General features: G+C 38.6%; 1 protein-coding gene across 1 annotated transcript in view; it reads right to left on the bottom strand.

Annotated features, from left to right (window-relative positions):
- KCNH5 (potassium voltage-gated channel subfamily H member 5) overlaps positions 1-21,663 on the bottom strand; it is a 306,984-nt gene that overhangs the window by 260,474 nt on the left and 24,847 nt on the right. Inside the window, exon 2 of the mRNA XM_025919324.2 lies at positions 18,016-18,139. Coding sequence (XP_025775109.1) covers positions 18,016-18,139 — 124 coding nt within the window. The remainder of the gene's footprint in view (positions 1-18,015; positions 18,140-21,663) is intronic.

The following is a 21,663-nucleotide window of genomic DNA, read 5'->3' as shown; positions in this document are numbered from 1 at the left end:
GCCACACCCGAGGGGTGGGTGGCACAGTCTGCAGAGGAAGAGGCGGTCCTCCCTGAAGCACAGTGGCACAGACAAAGCGAGCCAGGGCCACACTTCCGCCGCTGAGAGGCGTTTCCCCAGCGCCAGAGTGCGCGGAGCCGGTCTTTGAATCCTAGCCAAGCGCAGGGTCAGGGGAGTTGGCAGAGCGAGAAGGACCGCGCCGTCTGTACCCGCGGCACAGTGAGGACGACTCAAGTGGAGTCCAGCGGGTCTGTGGAGAAGAGCATGGGGGACCACCGCCATTTTCCCTCCACCGCCACCACCAGGGCGGGGCCTCAGGGATGGGTCTGCAGGGGCCCACCGTGGAGGCGGGACCAGCCTACACCAAACCACGCCCCACAGTGAGGCGGGACCAGCCTATACCAAACCATGCCCCTCAATGAGGCAGGACCAGCCTACACCAAACCACGCCCCTCAGCGCTGGGTAACTGCATATCCACTGGAGCCAGACGGACCCTGTTTAACCAGACGGACAGCTCCTCTAGACGAGCGCTGCAGCATTGCCTGGGTTAATTCTAGGTCAACTCTGGATATATAGATATAGTCTACCCTCCCCCCATTTCTCCTCCTTATCTCTTTCCTCCTCTACACTGGTTACTCTGGTTATTGGTTTGTCTAAACAGACATATTTCATCCATTCTCTTGATACATGCTCTACACCTCCTTCTTTACTTTCCTTTCTCTCTCTGGAATAATGAAGCCATATAGTTTCTCTGTCTGGATAACTCTATCTTCATTTCTTTTTCCCTGCCTCCTTCCTCATTTTCCTTTCTCTCTCTCAGGATTAAGCCTTTTAGTCTCTCTGCCTGGTCAATGTTTATTTTTCCTCCCTGCCCCCCCCCCCCCCCCAGCCATTTCTCTCTTTGTATGTGTTTGTCCATCAGCACCGCTTCCACCCTGTCCTTTACTTGTGGCCGGTGTTTCTGGTTTTTTGCTTTTGATTGTTTTTAGTTTTTTGCTTTTTTTGTTTTTATTTGTTTTATGTTTGTGTGTTTGCATGCTTTTGTTTCCTGTTTGTCTATCTGTTTTCTTTTACAGGGCTATTCCAAGGAACAAATCAAAGCACATCTGGTGGAGGGTCCAAAACATCACTACGAGTAGGGAAATAAAATAACCAAAGTCACAACAACAGCGAGCAAGTAACACTCTCCAAAAAACACCTCCTGAAGGGCCAGGCCCTGGACGGTGTATGACCCTCCTTTAATATAGCAGTGCTCACAGGTGCAGAGCACACAACAAACTTTTAAAACTCTTAAGGGACAGAAAACTAACCAAAATGACGAAACAGAAGAATTCTCCTCAAAAGAAATTCCAGGAAGAAGTGACAGCTAAAGAATTGACCAAAACAGATTTAAGCAATATAACGGAACAAGAATTTAGAATAATAGTCATAAAATTAATCGCTGGGCTTGAAAAAAGCATAGAGGACAGCGGAAAATGTATTGCTACAGAGATCAAGGGACTAAGAAATAGTCATGAGGAGCTAAAAAAAAATGCTATAAATGAGGTGCAAAATAAAATGGAGGGGGCCACAGCATGAATTGAAGAGGCAGAGGGGTGAATAGGTAAATTAAAGGATAAAATTATGGAAAAAGAGGAAGCTGAGAAAAAGAGAGATACAAAAATCCAGGATTAGAAGGGGAAAATTAGAGAACTAAGTGATGCAAACGGAACAGTATCCATATCATAGGAATTCCAGAAGAAGAGAGAGAGAAAGGGGCTGAAGGTGTAGTTGAACAAATCATAGCTGAGAACTTCCCCGATCTGGGGAAGTAAACAGGCATTGAAATCCAAGAGGCACAGAGAACCCCTTTCAGACATAATTTGAATTGATCTTCTGCACAACATATCATAGTGAAACTGGCAAAATACAAGGATAAAGAGGAATTCTGAAAGAAGCTAGGGATAAATGGGCCTTAACTAATACAAAGGTAGAAACATAAGGATAGTAGCAGACCTATCTACTGAAACTTGGCAGGCCAGAAAGGAATGGCAGGAAATCTTCAATATGATTAGCAGAAAAAATATGCAGCCAAGAATCCTTTATCCAGCAAGTCTGTCATTCAGAATAGAAGGAGAGATAAAGGTTTTCCCAAACAAACAAAAACTGAAGGAATTCATCACCACTAAACCAACCCTACAAGAGATCCTAAGGGGGACTCTGTGAGTGAAATGTTGCAAGGACCACAAAGTATCAGAGACATCACTACAAGCATGAAACCTACAGATAACACAATGACTCTAAACCCGTATCTTTGGACAATAACACTGAATGTAAATGGACTAAATGCTCCAACCAAAAGACATAGGTTATCAGAATGGAAAAAACAAAAAAAAACAAAAAAAAACAAAAAAACAAGATTCATCTATTTGCTGTCTACAAGAGACTCATTTTAGACCTGAGGACACCTTCAGATTGAAAGTGAGGAGATGGAGAACTACCTATCATGTTACTGCAACTAAAAACAAAGCTAGAGTAGCCATACTTATATCAGACAAATTAGGCTTTAAATTAAAGGCTGTAACAAGAGATAAAAAAGGGAATTATATAATAATTACAGGGTCTATCCATCAGGAAGAGCTAACAATTATAAATGTCTATGCATTGAATTTGAAAGCACTCAAATATATAAAACAATCACAAATATAAGCAATGTTACTGATAAGAATGTGGTAATTGCAGGGCACTTTAATACTCCACTTACAACAACTGGATAGATCATCTAGACAGAATCAGTAAAGAAACAATGGCCCTGAACAATACATTGGACCAGATGGACTTGACAGATATATTTAGAATTATGCATCCCAAAGCAAGAGAGTATACCTTCTTCTCAAATACACATGGAACATTCTCCAAGATAGATCACATACAGGGTCACAAAACAGCCCTCAATAAATATAAAAGAATTGAGATCATACCATGCACACTTTCAGATCACAATGCTATGAAACTTGAAATCAACCACAGGAAAAAGTCTGGAAAACCTCCAAAAGCATGGAGGTTAAAGAACATCCTACTAAAGAATGAATGGGTCAACCAGACAATTAGAGAAGAAATTTAAAAATATATGGAAACAAATGAAAATGAACATACAACAACCTAAACCCTTTGGGATGTCCTAAGAGGAAAATACATTGCAATCCAGGCCTATCTCAAGAAACAAGAAAAATCCCAAATATAAAATCTAACAGCACACCTAAAGGAACTAGAAACAGAACAGCAAAGATACCCCAAACCCAGCAGAAGAAGAGAAATAATAAAGAATAGAGCAGAAATAAACAATATAGAATCCAAAAAAAAAAAAAAACACCAGTAAAACAGATAAATGAAACCAAGAGTTGGTTTTTTGAAAAAAATAAACAAAATTGATAAACCACTAACCAGGCTTCTCAAAAAGGAAAGAGAGAGGACCTAAATAGATAAAATCACGAATAAAAATGGAATTATTACAACCAATCCCTCAGAAATACAGGCAATTATCAGAGAATGCTATGAAAAATTATATGCCAACAAACTGGACAACCTGGAAGAAATGGACAAATTCCTAAACACCCACACACTACCAAAACTCAAACAGTAAGAAATAGAAAATTTGAACAGACCCATAACTAGTGAAGAAATTGAATCAGTTATTAAAAATAAGAGTCCAGGACCAGATGGCTTCCCTGGGGAATTCTACCAGACATTTAAAATAGAGTTAATATCTATCCTTCTCAAGCTGTTCCAAAAAATAGAAAGGGAAGGAAACCTTCCAGACGCATTCTATGGAGCCAGCATTACTTTGATACCCAAACCGGACAGAGACCCAGCAAAAAAAGAAAACCACAGGCCAATGTCCCTGATGAATATGGATGTAAAAATTCTCAACACGATACTAGTAAATCAAATTCATCAGCATATAAAAAGAATTATTCACCATGATCAAGTGGGATTCATTCCTGTGCTGCAGGGTGGATTCGATATTCACAAATCAATCAATGTGATACATCACATTAATAAAAGAAAAGATAAGAACCATATTATCCTGTCAATAGATGCAGAAAAAACATTTGACAAAATACAGCATCCTTTCTTAATAAAAACCTTCAAGAAAGTTGGGATAGACGGAATATACTTAAACATCATAAAAGCCATTTATGAAAAGCCCACAGCTAATATCATTCTCAATGGGGAGAAACTGAGAGCTTTCCCCTTGAGATCAAGAACACGACAGGAATGTCCACTTTCACTGCTGTTGTTTAACATAGTGTTGGAAGTCCTAGCATCAGCAATCAAACAACAAAATGAAATTAAAGGCATTAAAATTGGCAAAGATGAAGTCAAACTTTCACTTTTCACAGACGACATGATACTCTACATGGAAAACCTGACAGACTCCACCAAAAGTCTGCTAGAACTGTTACATGACTTCAGCAAAGTCTCAGGATACAAAATTAATGTACAGAAATTAGTTGCATTTTTATATACCAATAATGAAGCAACAGAAAGAGAAATAAAGAAACTGATCCTATTCACAATTGCACCAAGAATCATAAAATACCTAGGCATAAACCTAACCAAAGATGTAAAAGATCTGTATGCTGAAAACTATAGAAAGCTTATGAAGGAAACTGAAGAAGAAACAAAGAAATGGAAAAACATTCCATGCTCATGGATTGGAAGAATAAATATTGTTAAAATGTCAATACTACCCAAAGCAATCTACACATTCAATGCAATCCCAATCAAAATTGCACCAGCATTCTTCTCAAAGCTAGAACAAACAATCCTAAAATTTTTATGGAACCACAAAAAGACCCCGAATAGCCAAAGTAATATTGAAGAAGAAAACCAAAGCGGGAGGCATCACAATCCCAGACTTTAGCCTCTACTACAAAGCTATAATCAAGACAGTATGGTATTGGCACAAAAACAGACACATAGACCAATGGAATAGAATAGAGAACCCAGAATTGGACCCACAAATGTATGGCCAACTAATCTTTGACAAAGCAGGAAAGAATATCCAATGGAAAAAAGACAGTCTCTTTAACAAATGGTGCTCAGAGAACTGGACGGCAACATGCAGAAGAATTAAACTAGACCACTTTCTTACACCATACACACAAAAAAAAACTCTAAATGGATGAAGGACCTGAATGTGAGACAGGAAACCATCAAAACCCTAGAGGAGAAAGCAGGAAAAAAACCCTTTGACCTCAGCACAGCAATTTCTTACTCAACACATCTCCAAAGGCAAGGGAATTAAAAGCAAAAATGAACTGTTGGGACCTCATCAAGATAAAAACCTTTTGCACTGCAAAGGAAACAATCAACAAAACTAAAAGGCAACCGATGGAATGGGAAAAGATATTTGCAAATGACATAACAGACAAAGGGTTAGTATCCAAAATCTATAAAGAACTCACCAAACTCCACACCCAAAAAACAAATAATCCAGTGAAGAAATGGGCAGAAGACATGAATAGACACTTTTCTAAAGAAAACATCCAGATGGTCAACAGACACATGAAAAGATGCTCAACATCACTCCTCATCGGGGAAATCCAAATCAAAACCACACTGAGATACCACCTCATGCTGGTCAGAGTGGATAAAATGAACAAATCAGGAGACCATAGATGCTGGCAAGGATGTGGAGAAACGGGAACCCTCTTGCAATGTTGGTGGGAATGCAAACTGGTAAAGCCACTCTGGAGAAGTGTAGAGGTTCCTCAAAAAACTAAAAATAGATCTACCCTATGACCCAGCAATAGCACTGCTAGGAATTTACCCAAGGGATACAGGAGTGCTGATGCATAGGGGCACATGTACCCCAATGTTTATAGCAGCACTTTCAACAATAGCCAAATTATGGAAAGAGCCTAAATGTCCACCAACTGACAAATGGATAAAGATGTGGTTTGTATATACAATGGAATACTACTTGGCAATGAGAAAGAATGAAATCTGGTCATTTGTAGCAACATGGATGGAACTGGAAGGTATTATGCTAAGTGAAATAAGTCATGCAGAGAAAGACAGATACCATATGTTTTTACTCATATGTGGATCCTGAGAAACTTAACAGAAGACCAGGGGGGAGGGGAAGGGGAAAAAAAAGTTACAGAGAGGGAGGGAGGGAGGCAAACCATAAGAGACTCTTAAATACTGAGAACAAACTGAGGGTTGATGGGAGGTGGGGGAGAGGGGAAAGTGGGTGATGTGCATTGAGGAGGGCACCTGTTGGGATGAGCACTGGGTTTTGTATGGAAACCAATTTGACAATAAATTATATTTAATTAAAAAACAAAAAGATAGGTGCAGGTATGGGGACCCCTGGGGGCTCAGTCAGTTAAGTGTCCAACTTTGGCTTAAGTCATGATCTTACGGAGTTTGAACCCTGCATCGGGTTCTGTGCTGTCAGTTCAGAGCCTGGAGATTGCTTTAGATTCTGTGTCTCCCTCTCTCTCTGCTCCACCCCCACTCACGCTCTGTCTCTCTGTCTCTCTCTCTGTCTCTCAAAAAATGAATAAACATTAAAATTTAAAGATAGGTGCAGATATGGCTCATGGGAGGAAAATAATGGTGAGAAATTGAAGGAGACACACACTGTTGCCATGGTTATGGGGAACATACAAAACATAAATTAAAAAGTGAGATTTTACATGCCACAAAAATTTCCTAATGTTTGAAATTATCCACTTTTCTAAGCAAATTTCACCAAAAGTCTGAAAATCTACAAAATAAAACTCAGTCAAGGACTACAAGCCTCTAAAACTCTACTCTGATGCTTTCACGATGTTTAGCTGTGCATCTGGTTCTAGATACACAGTCCTACTAGTTAGCATAGTTATCCAGATCATTTAGTCCACCAGGAGAGAATATGTGGCCCTTCCAGATACCTTGAATAAGTTTTTTGAAGGTCCATGTATATCTTTGTTATTGTTTTTCATCCAGTTTCAATGACTTAGCATATTGGCCAGAGGCTGATCCGAGTGTGATAGAGACTAAAGCTTATACAATTTTAGGGACCCTCTTTAAAGAAAAAATAACATAAAATTATAAAACAAAATTAGGTACAGAGCTTTGAAAGACTTCCACTCAAGTGAGGGCCCCTGAAGGTTAAGATTCATGATCTTCATGGGAAATCTGGCCCTGAATGTATCAATCTAGAAAATTTATAACATGAAAAGCATAGTTGGATAGCAAGATCCAGAAAAACTAGAAGATCCTATAGGAATGCCGTATCAGAACCAGAAATTACAGAGTGATGGCCCATTTTATGATAATACTAACCTAGGCAACTAGAATTCTAGAAACTAAGAAATGAAAGGAAATGGATGAGGCTTACCAAAGACTGCCCAGTCTGCATTCTGCATTTTCAAAAAAGAATTTTCATTATTATCATAATAGTAAGTTAAGCAAGAGAATCTCAGAATAAAATGGCAGATTCTAACTCCATAATCTCGGTGTCAGACTCACATAGAGAGCTCTCAGAGCCTACCTGTAAGACAGCATTGAAAAGCCATTGCTTCCACCAATGACTAAACTCTGCCTCATGAGAATTTTGTGAAAATCTCTTGAAGGCATTACTGTGAAACTAGAATTAAAGAGCACAAAGACACCCTCCTTCCCCTCCAGAAATTAAGACACTAGTTTAATACTGTTAATATTTTTTATAGGGTGAACTTTTTAAATCAACCAGGTTTTTTTTAATTGACTGTGATTTTTAATCTAAAAACTCCTTAATAGAGAGAAAAAAAAAAAAAACATTGGGTTGCCTGAGTGGATCAGTCAGTTAAGTGTCTGACTCCTGACTTTGGTTCATATCATGATCTCACAGTCATGAGATCAAGCCCTACATCAGGCTTGGGGATCCTGCTTGGGAATCTCTCTCTCCCCTTCTTTCTGCCCCTCCCCCACTTATGCACACGCACATGCAAAATAAATAGATAAACATTAAAAAAAAGAATGAAAGAAAACATTTAAAAAACAGAAAAAAAGTTAAGATAATTAAGGCAACTAAACGTTTATGGTCTTATAAAGAAAGAAAAAACCATTTAACTCTTGTTAGTAAATGTCAGAGCTCTATGGTTCAATAAAATAAAACACAATATCCGCAATTGGCCAACAGAAAAACATTTAAAAAAGAAAGTGTCTATAATATAATAAGCAATTAAGATAAAAATTTTGAAAAATCAACTCTAATAGGATTTAAAAATAAGTGACAACTCAAAATTCCAAAATTCTTGGAAATTGATGTGATAATACCACTTAATAACAAATACAACACGTCTGATTCAGTGAAAATTCTAAAGATGAAAACAAGCAACTTTTTAACATTTATTTATTTTTGAGACAGAGAGAGAGAGAGAGCATGAACAGGGGAGGGTCAGAGAAAGAGGGAGACACAGGATCTGAAACAGGCTCCAGGCTCTGAGCTGTCAGCACAGAGCCTGACGTGGGGCTCAAACCCACGGACTGCGAGATCATGACCTGAGCTGAAGTCGGACGCTTAACCAACTGAGCCACCCAGGCGCTCCACAACTTTCTAAATAAAGTCAGAAAACTCTATAATGTATTCTTCACTCATTTAGCCCTTTTAGCGGTAAAATTGCCTGTCATAATAAAGGCACTTGAAGAAAAAAAATCCTAGATTATTACATTCTGAATACTTTCTTAAAGTTAGTCTTCTATTTTGTTATATTGTTTCACTCACATTTTTCATTTTATGTTTATTAAACCACATATTTCCAGTGACAGAACACATATTTGAAGTGGTAAAAGTCAGCAATTAACTAATAAATATTTCAAAACAAACTATAAGGAATGTCTGAAATGTATTATCCATTCTTCCAATGAAAGGACATATTTCCATCTGAAGTTGCCCAAACTGACTAAATCAGTGCTTCCACAAAGTCTACAGGAATATGGCACATTTGTTTATTTGCTTGGCTATTTTACACGTAAATGTTGAGTGTCTTTATCAAGGTTTCCAGCAGCCTGACTCCGGATGACTGAAGCTCAATGCAATCTTTGAATGGTTAATGGAATCTGAAGGAAACCAAGATTCAGAAATGGTAATCCTCAGGCTTTTGAAACTATATACCTATATCATAATTTTACACATTTCTTGCGTATATCCTCCAGGAATATATAATGGGAATACAGAGAAACATTTCAGAACTTCAAGCTGCTCTCTCAGACAGAATGCCAAGCTTCCCTTACAGTAATTATACATGACTACTACAAGTGCACTGTTATCTTATTGAAAAGAAAAGAAAATTAGATGCACAGATGCTATCTGTCTCCGTTATAATATTGAGTGATCATGATATAACAGAAGACCACTGCACCATTTACAAACTGCATAATTCATGGGCAAATCATGTAATTGCTTGGACTCTCAGTTTCCTCATCAGTAAAATGATGATAATGTTCATATACCTCAGAGGGTGAGGGCTTTAAAAGGATAATGCACATGCAGTTGCAAATTATAATGTGCTATACACTGCCTGAATTATTACTGGAAATGCCCCCTATGGGTGGGGTTAGAAGAAAGCTCCTCCAGCCCTAGCCCCAACCCCACTACTCTCTAGCTCCTCTATAATTCTAGAACAGGGTTTGGGCCATGCTTGCTTGCTAATGGGCAGGGTCACTGTATCTTAAAGGGATACATATATCATTTTGTGTGTCTTCTTTCTTTGTGAGCCGATGAGGGTGAAATATAAATCCATTCAGGACCTGCTCCTGAATAATCTTGCCACTTTTCTTGCCACACGATAAACTGGTGATAAAATTTGGTCTTAGGATAGGAAGAAGTTTTCCTGAGGTCTGGCCTAGGCTATATCCAGCAGGCCTGAGCATTCAGCAGTATACCTTTCATGTCTTTCCTGCCCTAGCAAATTTCTAAGGTGAGGTAGGTTTGCTTTACAGCAGGATTTACTTATTCTTGGATCCTTTATTCTGCCAGCAAAAGCTCACAACAAGCCTCATTATGATACCTACCAGCAAGAATGGCTATAAGTGTTGACAGATTTCCAGGAGAGACAGGAACCTCACAAACAAAAAAATATATAACCTATTCATGAGTTCTGCCAATCTATCTTAATCTGCTAATGGTCAACGATGTTCCTGGACTAAAATGCCATATTCAGTCACCACAAAAAGGATAATATTATTTATAGGCTGTAATTCACAACCTAGGATAGCTTCATCACAGAAACCACACAGATTGACTTAATGCAGTGGGTAAATGTGGTCTCTAGCTCGGAATCAGCCACAAGAATAAAATTATCACAAAAGTTAATGGGAGAATGAGCTCAAATAGTCAAAGAATCAAAAAGAAGCCTGAGAGAGAGGGAGTAAAGAGGAAATTTTAGAAACAAATAACACAGCTTTCAAAATCTGAAAGAGGTAATTTTAAAATAAATCAAGGAGTTACTTTATACAGTGAATCATAACCAAAAGGTTTCACAACCCATTAATTTATAGGAGTTTAAGAAGATTTAGATAGAGTCATAGTGGTAGATCCATGGTGTGTAACTAATGGAAACTAGGGATGGCACTGGACATCTAACCTTTGGAGTGTGACGTCCCTGAGGCACCTCTGCTCTCCAACACTTTCCCTCAGTGCCACCGTGTGAATCAGAGCCCTCAGCCAAATGTCACCACACCAAGTGGCATCCCTCATGCGTACTGTGCTCTGGCTGGCTGAAAGGACCCTGTGCTAATGAAACTCCTTGTGAAGTACATCCAATAAAGTGCCTCTTAATTGTTTCATTGTCTAATTTGATGGCTTGGGTAATGGATTATTAATGAGCCTTCCAGAAAAAAAAATGTATTTGAAAGTATCTGTCTACTCCAATCCTCCATACCTGTATGATTGCTCTTCTCACCTCTCTAAAAACAGCACAGCTCTGGGGCGCCTGGGTGGCTCTGTCGCTTAAGCATCTGACTCTTGATTTCAGCTCAGGTCATGATCTCATGGTTGGGAAGTCTGAGCCCCACATTAAGCTCTGTGCTGACAGTACAGAGCCCCCTTGGGATTCTCACTCTCCTTCTCTGTCCCTCTCCTCACCCCCTCCCCCGACTCAAATAAACATTTAAAAAATAAAAATAAAAACAAACAAGAACAGAGGGATTTTTTTAAAATCTCAGGTTAATCAAAGGTAAAATGCTAAAGTGATTTCTACCCTACTTATGATAGTATGTTTTGATGCCTTCAACCAATGTCAGGGCTTCCTGGGGGTCATGAGATAAGATCAGATGCTACTAAATGTCATTCCCCCAAAACCTACAATCACCTTTAAATATGCAGTATGTTTTGTGTCCTTCAATAAATAGCAAAATAGCCCAAAGGCTTGGAAATGCAATTATTAGACAATGAAATGGACTAGATTTGAAATTCCTGGTAATCCTCAAGTATCATAAGAATGTTTTTTGAAATTTTAGCCAAAACAAAATGAGATGGTACATAGGACATATCACATTTTTTTAAAGTTTATTTATTTACTTTGAGAGAGGGAGAGAGAGAGAATGTGAGCAGGTGAGGGGCAGAGAGAGAGAGAAAGAGAGAATCCCAAGCAGGCTCTGCTCTGTCAGTGCGGAGCCCTACTCGGGGCTCAAACTCCCAAACAGTGAGATCATGACCTGACTTGAAATCAAGAGTCGGACGCTTAACAGACTGAGCCATCCAAGCGCCCCACCACACAACACATGTTTAAAAATAGAAATGTAGGTGCTATTGTGAAGTACAAGGATTGAGGAAAATGGTAAATACTCCTTCATGGCTGCTGAGAGAGGAAACAGAAAGGTACTCTGGACAGCCATCTGGCAGCAGTTAATTTACAAATTCGGCATACATTCTACTCTCCGGCAACACTACTTCTGGGTGTGGAGACAAACAATTTCTCACACGGGGCCACAAGAAGATGTGTACAAGATATTTGTTGTTGAATGTAGCAAAATGTCAGAAGTTCGAGTTCACGACTGCTAGAACAGATAATAAAACAGAAGGCTGTGAAGACATTTGGGCACTATACAGCGTCAGACATAATGAAAGAGATTGTCATATGGCAACATAAAAACCTCTCAATAACAAAAGGTTGAGTGAAACAGTAAGAAACTATCAATCTTACTGCATGGTATGACTTATGTAGATTTTAAAAACAAACACACACAAAGTAACATCACTTCAAGAATATACTTATTTAATAAACAACAGAAGATGGATCCGAAAGACACACAATAAACATGCTACAATGAATAGCTATGGAAAAGGAAGGGGGTGGAATGAAGGGGAAAGGAAATCAAAGACAAGAAAAAGAAATAAAATAAAAGGGAGACTTTGCCCAGAAGGATCACAATACTATGGGGAGAAACTGAGGAGTATGTTTAGTTTAGTAGTTAATTTGTTGCACCTTGTCTAATGGGAGACTGAGAAGGACAAAGAGAAACAAGAAAGCAGAAGAACTAAATATTAGCTTCTTGATATTGCAAAATCACAATGAACAGTTTTTCATTTTCTCAAACAATTCATGTTTGATTATTTTAAAATACTTTAATCCATCTAATGAAAGCTGTATAAAAAGATGGTTTATTGTTTCAGCATATAAAATGACGTATATTTTCTTCACAAACAGATGCCCACTGACTTGTAGTTTCTTATTCTGTTACATTTGCCTAACATTTGTCATTATGAAACTCAGTAAAATTCTTTGAAATATTTGCAAGGCTATCCTCAGTATCAAGTTAGTTATCTCCAACTGGAATTCAGTGATTCCAAACTCTATAATAACTTTTAGCGTTAACAATGTGTTTCTAAATGTGTATATAATTTTTGCCTTTCCTTCTCGTTTCCTTGTGTATAATATTCAAAGGCTTTTATAGATTTATACTGGAAATAGAAAAAAGCCATATGTAAAAAAAATCAGAATCATAATACAGATACTATTCTGTAACCTTTTTGTTGTTGTTGTTGGTTGATTGGTTGGTCAGTTCATTTTTTTTTTTTACTTAAAAAATATGTTGTTAGCTTCTTTCAGTGTCTTATCCTTCCAACATATGATTTAGAAAGTTTGGCTTTGCCATAATATTTTTTAACAAACCTACGACTGGACATTTTAACTATTTCCAGGACTTCATTCTTCTAAAAAATGCTGCAGTAAACATAAAATGAGTAGAGTTTAATTTTTTAAAGGGACAAAGAGGTTTAGAAGCAGAGTACATTAAAATCAACTATGCCTATAAGAAAACCTGATAAGGCTCAAATATCATCTGCTCATATATCAGATGCTAGTCTTCATTGTTCCACGAAGGCATTAAACTGGTTGCGATTTCTAGGTTAGCAAAACACACGGGGTGTTTCATGCAATCAAGTAATAATTGTTTACATAAGAATAGTACTTTGAGAGGCCCCTGGGTGGTTCAGTCCATTAAGCGTCCGTGTCTTAATCTCGGCTCAGGTCATGATCTCAGGGTTCGTGGGATCGAGCCCCACCTGAGGCTCTGCACTGACAGCACAAGACTGATTGGGAATCTCTCTCTGCCCGTCCCCTGCTTGGTCTCTATCTCTCAAAACAAATTTTTTTAAAAAGAAAGTTATTTAAGGGGTGCCTGGGTGTCTGTTGCTCTCCCTCTCTCTCTCTCTCTCTCTCTCTCTCTCTCAAAAAAAAGTGAATAAACATTAAAAAAAATTTTTTTAAGTTCTTTTCTAAAAGAGAATATTATCATTTTGAAAATGCCATCTCTAACAGTGAAGAAAGAGCTGGGGGAAGGTTTGCATACTTCTTCCCACAGTGAAAAAGCATAACCCAATCCAAAGCCCTCTGCTCTCTTACCACCTCGAATACCATAACTCTTGGGACCACAGAAGCACATGAGACCTAGGTTAGGGTTTGTTGCAAAGTGAGCCATCTAATTCAGCAAAGACAAATGCAAAACACTGAGCTGTGTCCTTAGTGCGTACAAAAGTGAAGGAGATGAAATGCCTACCTTAAAGGCACTTATAATCTGACACTGGTGGCAGGAGTTAAAAAGCTATTCTTCTACGGGAGAGAATATGCTGCAACCATTTGTTTTAATAAACCCTTTTGTAGGACAGACCTCACATGCCAAAGAAAACAGGATAAAAGTCGAGGCAGATACGTGGAATCAAAGACAGATGGGTACAGGACTTTACAATATATTCAGATACGAAGGGCAATATGTCTCTAAAATGACAAAAGCAATAGCGATGAAACCCCAAGGGATAAGGAAAGCTAGTTGAAGGCCAGATGATGATGCCAAATAATGAACCAAAAGGGAGTCAGAGGAGCAAAACCACATCTCGCTGAGGGAACCATAAATAACTTCAGGTAGAAAATGGCATCTGAAACAGGCATGACATAATGATGGGATGTCCACAGTCCAAAAAGAGGAAATGGGCATGAGAGCATCTACAGTCCCTGGAACTCTCTATAGAGCCTGTTCTACAAGTAACGTCTACCATAAAACTAACCTTTTCCTAACAAGCCTGCTGAGACATAAGGAAACAGAGAAGCTCAATACAGACCTCAACCTCCCAGAACTTAAAACACACACCTTAGTGCAATGGCATCCTAGGAGCTCACATTCATCCAGTGGATGAAAAAGGCACGAAGACATCAGTGCTACCAAAGGCAGTCTCTCAGTGGGGGGGGAAGGGGAGCACAGTTTTCCATCACTCTTGCTTACCAATTTCAGACCTGGGAGTGAAGACCGAATATGAAAATAACTTTAGAGAGAAAAAAGATTGTAGGGACAAGATAAGTGAAGGAAGAAGTTTGAACAGATTATTTCTCAAACCTGGCTAAACTCAGAATCATCTGAGCCGATGGTTAAGGGTACTGGTACCTGTTCCTACCTCCCAACTTAGGTGATGCTGATTCAGTAGGTGATTCCCAGAGGTGAGGTCTGGGAATCTATGTTACACAAAATCCCTCCAAATGATTCCTACATGTAGTCAGGTTTACACTCACTGGTATAAGATGAATCCCTGGCTTCCTTGAAGATGCAGAATATATAGTGTATTGTATATGTTTTTAGCATAAATATACAGGAAAAAAAGATAAAGAAATCCCTGTATTTCCCCGGGCCAGTCCCTTAACATAACCCTCCCTCAGTTTTCTTTTGTGAAAAACAAAGGATGTGGAGTAGACAATAATTCAAATCCCTTACAGTTCCAAAGTAACATGATTTCGGTGCTTAGTTAAGTGAGAACTTTGAAGAGAAATTATCTCCAGTAAAAAACATCCCATCTGGCCTTACTGAAATACTGTGAAAAAGTTTTAGGATCTAAATTGGTTCCCTTTATAGAATTTCCTTTCTTTTATATGACCTTTTTTTTTCATAATACTCTCTTTAAACTCACAAATATGGCATATTTTAGAAAGAATTGTAATAAATAATATAAATGTCAGATTCTGTTTTACATAAGCCAAACAAAATAGCAAGTTACAATGTATCAACATTACCAAGTAGATGTGATTTACTCAAGATGTAAAAACTTCATTTTGACGTTCTTTAATTTTTTTTTTCATGTTTACTTATTTTTGAGAGACAGAGAGTGAACGGGGCAGAGAAAGAGGGAGACGCAGAATCCGAAGCGGGTTCCAGGCTCGGTGCCCCTCGATGTTCTTTAAATGTTCCTGAATTATGTCCTACGGGGTTGGGGGCTGTTTACTCTACTCTGTTCAAGACAGTTTTAGCAGCTCAAGAAGTGCTGATGCCATCAGTGGTTGCCTGATACGGGACGCTCCTTTGATCACTCAGCACCTGAGAATAATTCATGGCTCATTGTAAGTATTCAAAAACTATTTCTGGAAAGAATTAGTAGATTTACAGATATGGGAAAATCTTTTTCTTTGCACAAGTTCTCCCCAGTGGCTCTTAAACTATATGTTTGCATTAACAATTTAGTCTCCTTAATATTCTAATACAGTTTCCTGCTTTTGTACTGTCCTACAGTTTTTGTTTGTGAGTGTAGACAGATTCTAGCACCAATGGGGGAGGATGGGTGGCAACAAGTCTCCACACCAACAAACAATTCTTGGGACACCAGCTGGTTGTATCACCAGCTAGACCCCAAGACCCGACCTTTACTGCCCACCTGCTTATATGCACCGAACTTTGTCCCACATTTTTCCTTAAGCTTTTCTTTCCAGCTTATCTCTTAACTCCGGCAAAAGGAAAGTGAAACCACCCTACTAGTGACAGCCACTGCCCTGACAAGACCTCCAGCAGCCAGGACGGCCTAGAGCATTTGAGCTTAACCTCAGACTCACACCTGCACAGATGGACCATGGAGTGACCTCTAGAATGACCGACAACTACATTTAGCTCATTATAGTATAAAATCTCCACCCAAGGAGGACCACAAGGCTCATCTACATAACATACAACGTGTGGACAGGCACGTTTCCTTAAGACGCATGCACGATGTTATGCCCGCTTCTACATACAATGACAAGGCTTCCCTGTCTAAATACTCATCCTAATCCTAAATAAAAGGAATCCATTCACCCTTGCTCTGGGGAGGCTTTGGAAGCCATTCCCCCGTATCTCCTTATTTGCTGCGAATAAAGTTTTGTTTGCATGACAACTCCATCAGGTAGTTTCTGACTCACCAAGGAGCAAACTCATGTTGGTTCAGTTACAGCTGTCCTACAATTCAACTCAATTCCGACACTTACCTGGAGATACAGCATAAGATTCAGTCCTACCACACCACCCCCCACCCCCCAACTCCAGACACCAATTGAAAGCACAGGTTGGTACCTGTATTTCTGACCTACCGGCTACAGACTGGACGTTTCCGCAACCTTCGTGGGTTTGTTTAATTTGCTAGAGCAGCACACAGAGCTCAGAGAAATCTTTTCTTTACTAGATCACTGGTTTACTATAAAAGGATATAACTCAGGAACAGCCAGACCAAAGACATAGGTGCACAGGCAAGGTATGGTGGAAAAACAGAGTTCCATCTCCAGGTGCGCTGCTCTCCCAGGCCCTCCACACGCTCACCAACCCTGTCCTTTTGTGTCCTTGTGGCTGCTACACTACACAGTCCAGACTGATTAAATCCCTGACCATTGGCAATTAATTCAGCCTCCGGGCCATCCCTTCCCTAGAGGCTGAGAAGTTGAGGAGCAGGAGTACTGAAAGTTTCCACCCTCCTAGCACCTAGATGGTTCCCATGGCAACAGCCTCCACACTAAGGTTACTTAAGGGCCTTCCGAAAGTCGCCATTAACATAACAAAAGACACTTTTATTTCTCTGATCACAGAAAATTCCAAGAGTTTTAAGAGACCTGTGCCAGGAACTGTGTCAGATACCAAATATATATTTCCTATTATAAACCACAACATCACAGTGAGTCTAAGACAGGAGCTTCCCCTTATCTGGGGAGGATATGTTCCAAGACCCTCTCCCAAACCCCTCCCCCAACCCCTGTGGATGCCTGGAATTGCAGATAGGACCTAATACTGTATAAACTGTTTTTTCCCTAGACATACATACCTATGATAAAGTTTAACTTATAAATTAGGCACAGGGAGAGATCAATAACAGTAATAATAGAATAGAACGATTATAACAATATACTGTAATAAAAGTTATGTGAACGTGGTCTATCTCTCTCCCAAAACACCTTATTCTATTGCACTCACCTTTCTTGTGATGATTTGAGATGAGAAAATGCCTATATAATGAGATGAAGTGAGGTGAATGACATTGGCATCTGGAGGTAGTGTTAGGCTACTCTGGACGTGACATTGCATCAGAAGGAGGAGCATCTGCTTCTGAAAGTAGTTAACTGGGGGTAATACACCATGGGAAGCACGAAACCACGGGAAACAAAACCTCAGGAAGGAAAACCAGGGACAAGCGAGGGACTCCTGCAAGTGTAGCCATGAATCACAGTCAACATTTAGTTACACTTCAGAGACGATTCCTGAGCTCTTCTAGGACCTACCTGCAAGTGCTGCTTTTCTGCATGACGTCAGCTCGATGATAGCCAGAGAGTTTGCAAAAACCGTCATTACTATAAACTACTGGCCAATCCACAATCTGGGCGTTTCCCAGTAAGAAACTCGATTCTAAAGAAGAAAGAAGGAAAAGGAAGTTTTTTATCTGCATTTAACAATGTACTTCTTTCAAGGAAATGAAAAGACAAATTCATAGATAGACCAACGCAACAATGGTTTGTTGTGGTACCAATAACAAAACCTATTCTGGAGATTGACATAGTCAGTTCAGCGTGATTATCAAATGAGATCTGCAATAAGTACAAGATTTGCATACAAACAAAAACCCCATTGAAGAGAAGCCAGTTTATAATACCTCTTTGCATTCAAGTATATTCTAAGCTATGAAGAACAAGTATGATTAACATTAAATAAAAGTTAGTGACTATAATAATTACACAGATTAATTTATTAAGACGAGGGCTACAGTCACTTCTCCACAGACTAAGAAAATGAACTTGATAATATTGAAGCAAACTTGTATGACTCCTCCAAAAATTCTATTATAATTTTGACATATAATTTTGTCCATGAGATTGATCTTGAGAAGTCTAATTTAAAATAACAGAAGAGTCTTTTTTTAAATAAAATTATTCAAAGATATTCTTTTCAACCACATTTTACACAGAATTTGGAAACTATCATTATTCTAAATAAAAGGAATATCTCTGATCTATTTTACATAGAGAAGTGGTTTTGCATTAGGTATAAAAATTAATACAAAAATAATATCTTTTGGTATCAACCTTGATTGAAAATCTTACAGTTTTAGGCAGCACCTTTAGCAATTTTGTAAATCAGATGATAAATATGTTAACATTATAGTGAAACAAAATTAGAATAATATTAAAATATAGAAATAAAATATTTTTTAATGTTTATTATTCATTTTTGAGAGAAAGACACAGAGTGAGAGTAGGGGAGCAGCAGAGAGAGAGAGGGAAACACAGAATCCAAAGCAGCTCCAGGCTCCGAGCTGTCAGCACAGAGACTGACACGGAACTAGAACTCACAAACCGTGAGATCATGACCTGAGCTGAAGTCAGATGCTTCACCGACTGAGCCACCCAGGCACCCCTAAAATACTATTTTTAAAATAAATTTTTTTTTAATTTTTTTTTTCAACGTTTATTTATTTTTGGGACAGAGAGAGACAGAACATGAACGGGGGAGGGGCAGAGAGAGAGGGAGACACAGAATCGGAAACAGGCTCCAGGCTCTGAGCCGTCAGCCCAGAGCCTGACGCGGGGCTCGAACTCACGGACCGCGAGATCGTGACCTGGCTGAAGTCGGACGCTTAACCGACTGCGCCACCCAGGCGCCCCTAAAATAAATATTTTAAAAGAGTAAATTTTAGGGGCATCTGGGTGGCTCAGGCAGTTAGGCATCTGACTCTGAATTTCAGCTCAGGTCATGATCTCAGGGTTTGTGAGATCGAGCCCTGCATTGGTCTCTATGCTGACTGTGTGGAGCCTGCTTGGGATTCTCTATGTCTCTCTCTCCCTCTCTCTCTCTGCCTCCCCGCCCCCCAGCTCATGCTCACGCTCTCTCTCTCTCTCAAAAATAAACATTGAAAAATAAATAAATAACTAAAATAAAAAGAGTACATTTTTAAGGGAATACTATAATTCAAAAATTCAAAATATCTACCAAAGAAATCTCTCTCGAACTCATATTCAAAATAGCATACTAAAAAGAGAAATTAACTTATGATTTTAAGACTTTAAGCTTAGGGGCACCTGGGTGGCTCAGTTAAACATTGACTTCAACTTGGGACATGATCTCATAGTTTATGGGTTTAAGCCCTGCACTGAGCTCCCCACTGACAGTGCAGAGCCTGCTTAGGATTCTCTCTCTTCTCCCTCTCTCTCTGTCCCTCCCCCACATGCACTCTCTCTCTCTCTCTCTCTCTTTCTCTCTCTCAAAACAAAAAAAAAATAAACTTAAAAAAATAAATAATAAAGACATAAACAAGTTGAAAGTGAAAGTGTGGGGAACATACACTACACAAACACTAAGCATAAGAAACCCAATGTGGCTATATTAATGCAAAAGACAAGAATAATAGAGATGAAAAGGAAAAATTAATAATAGCAAAAGGGTCAATTCATTAGGAAGACATAACAGTCTCAATTGTATATAAAAGTATGTATACAAAAGTAATGAAAGAGCTTCAAAATACATGAAAGATAAAAATGACATAACAAAAAAGGAGAATTCAACAATTTCACAATAAAAAGGGAATGTTTACTCTCTCCCACATCAACTGGCAGAACAACCAGCTGTAAAAATGATTGAGGATATAGAATATTTAAACACTATCAACACTATCAACTAACTCTAGCTAACTGACATTCATAGAATACTCTACAGAATGCTACAGAACACACATTTTTCTCTAGTGCACGTGTAACTTTTACCCAGACAGATCTGATTTTGAGCCACAAAAATGAAGTCAATAAATTTCAAAATATGGAAATCACAGAGGATATAGTCTCACCTCAAAGCAATTAAATTAGGAATGAGGTGGGGTTTTTTTAATTATCTAAAAAAATCTACACTATTGGATATTACCCAATTCCTTTCTAGACTGGGTCTAGAAGAAGAAATGGGTCAAAGAAGAAATCAAAAGAAATTTAGAGGATATTTTTAACTGGACGTTAATGAAGTAACAACACATCAAAGTTTGTGGGATACACTTGAAGCAATACTTAGGGAGAAATTTCTCATTTTAAATGTTTATATTTTTAAAAGATGAAAGTTTTAAAATCAGTTATCTAAACTTTTATATGAAGAAATTAGAAAAGCTATTACACCCAAATTAAGTATGAGGAAACAAAGACCAGAATGCAGATCAATAAAATAGAAAGTATTCAAAGAAAAGTGAAACTTGAGGCGCCTGGGTGGCTCAGTTGGTTGAGCATCCGACTTTAGCTCGGGTCATGATCTCACAGTCTGTGAGTTCGAGCCCCATGTCAGGCTCTGTGCTGACAGCTCGGAGCCCGGGGCCTGTTTCAGATTCCGTGTCTCCCTCTCTCTCTGACCCTCCCCGTTCATGCTCTGTCTCTCTCTGTCTCAAAAATAAATAAACGTTAAAAAATTTTTTTTAAAAAAAGAAAAGTGAACCTTGACAAAGTCAAAATTAATTCTGTGGAAACATTAATAAAAATGATAAGCTCCTAACAAGTCTGATAATTTAAAAAAAAGAGAATGAGAGTGAAAAGACAAGTTACCAACATTAAGAATAAAAGAGAAGACATCACTGGATATATTACAGATAGCAAATGATAATAAAGGTATAGTGCAAACAATTTTTTGCCAATTAATTTTAAAACTTTGATGAACAAAATTTCTGAATAAGAAAAACACCTTAAAAAGCACAAAAATAAATGAAAAATCTTAATACTTGCTATCTATTAAAAAAAAAAAACTAGCCCAGAAGGCTCCAGACTCAGTGAAATCCTTCAAATATTTAATTTTTTTGTTTATTTATTTTTGAGAGAGAGACAGAGTGTGAGCAGGGAAGGGGCAGAGAGAGAGAGGAGACACAGAATTTAAAGCAGGCTCGAGGCTCTGAGCTGTCAGCACAGAGCCCA

This window comes from Puma concolor, chromosome B3 (genome assembly GCF_028749965.1).
Source record: "Puma concolor isolate L17-30 chromosome B3, mPumCon1.1.hap2, whole genome shotgun sequence".
Classification (NCBI taxonomy): domain Eukaryota; kingdom Metazoa; phylum Chordata; class Mammalia; order Carnivora; family Felidae; genus Puma; species Puma concolor.
This window is presented reverse-complemented; position numbering and strand designations above follow the sequence as displayed.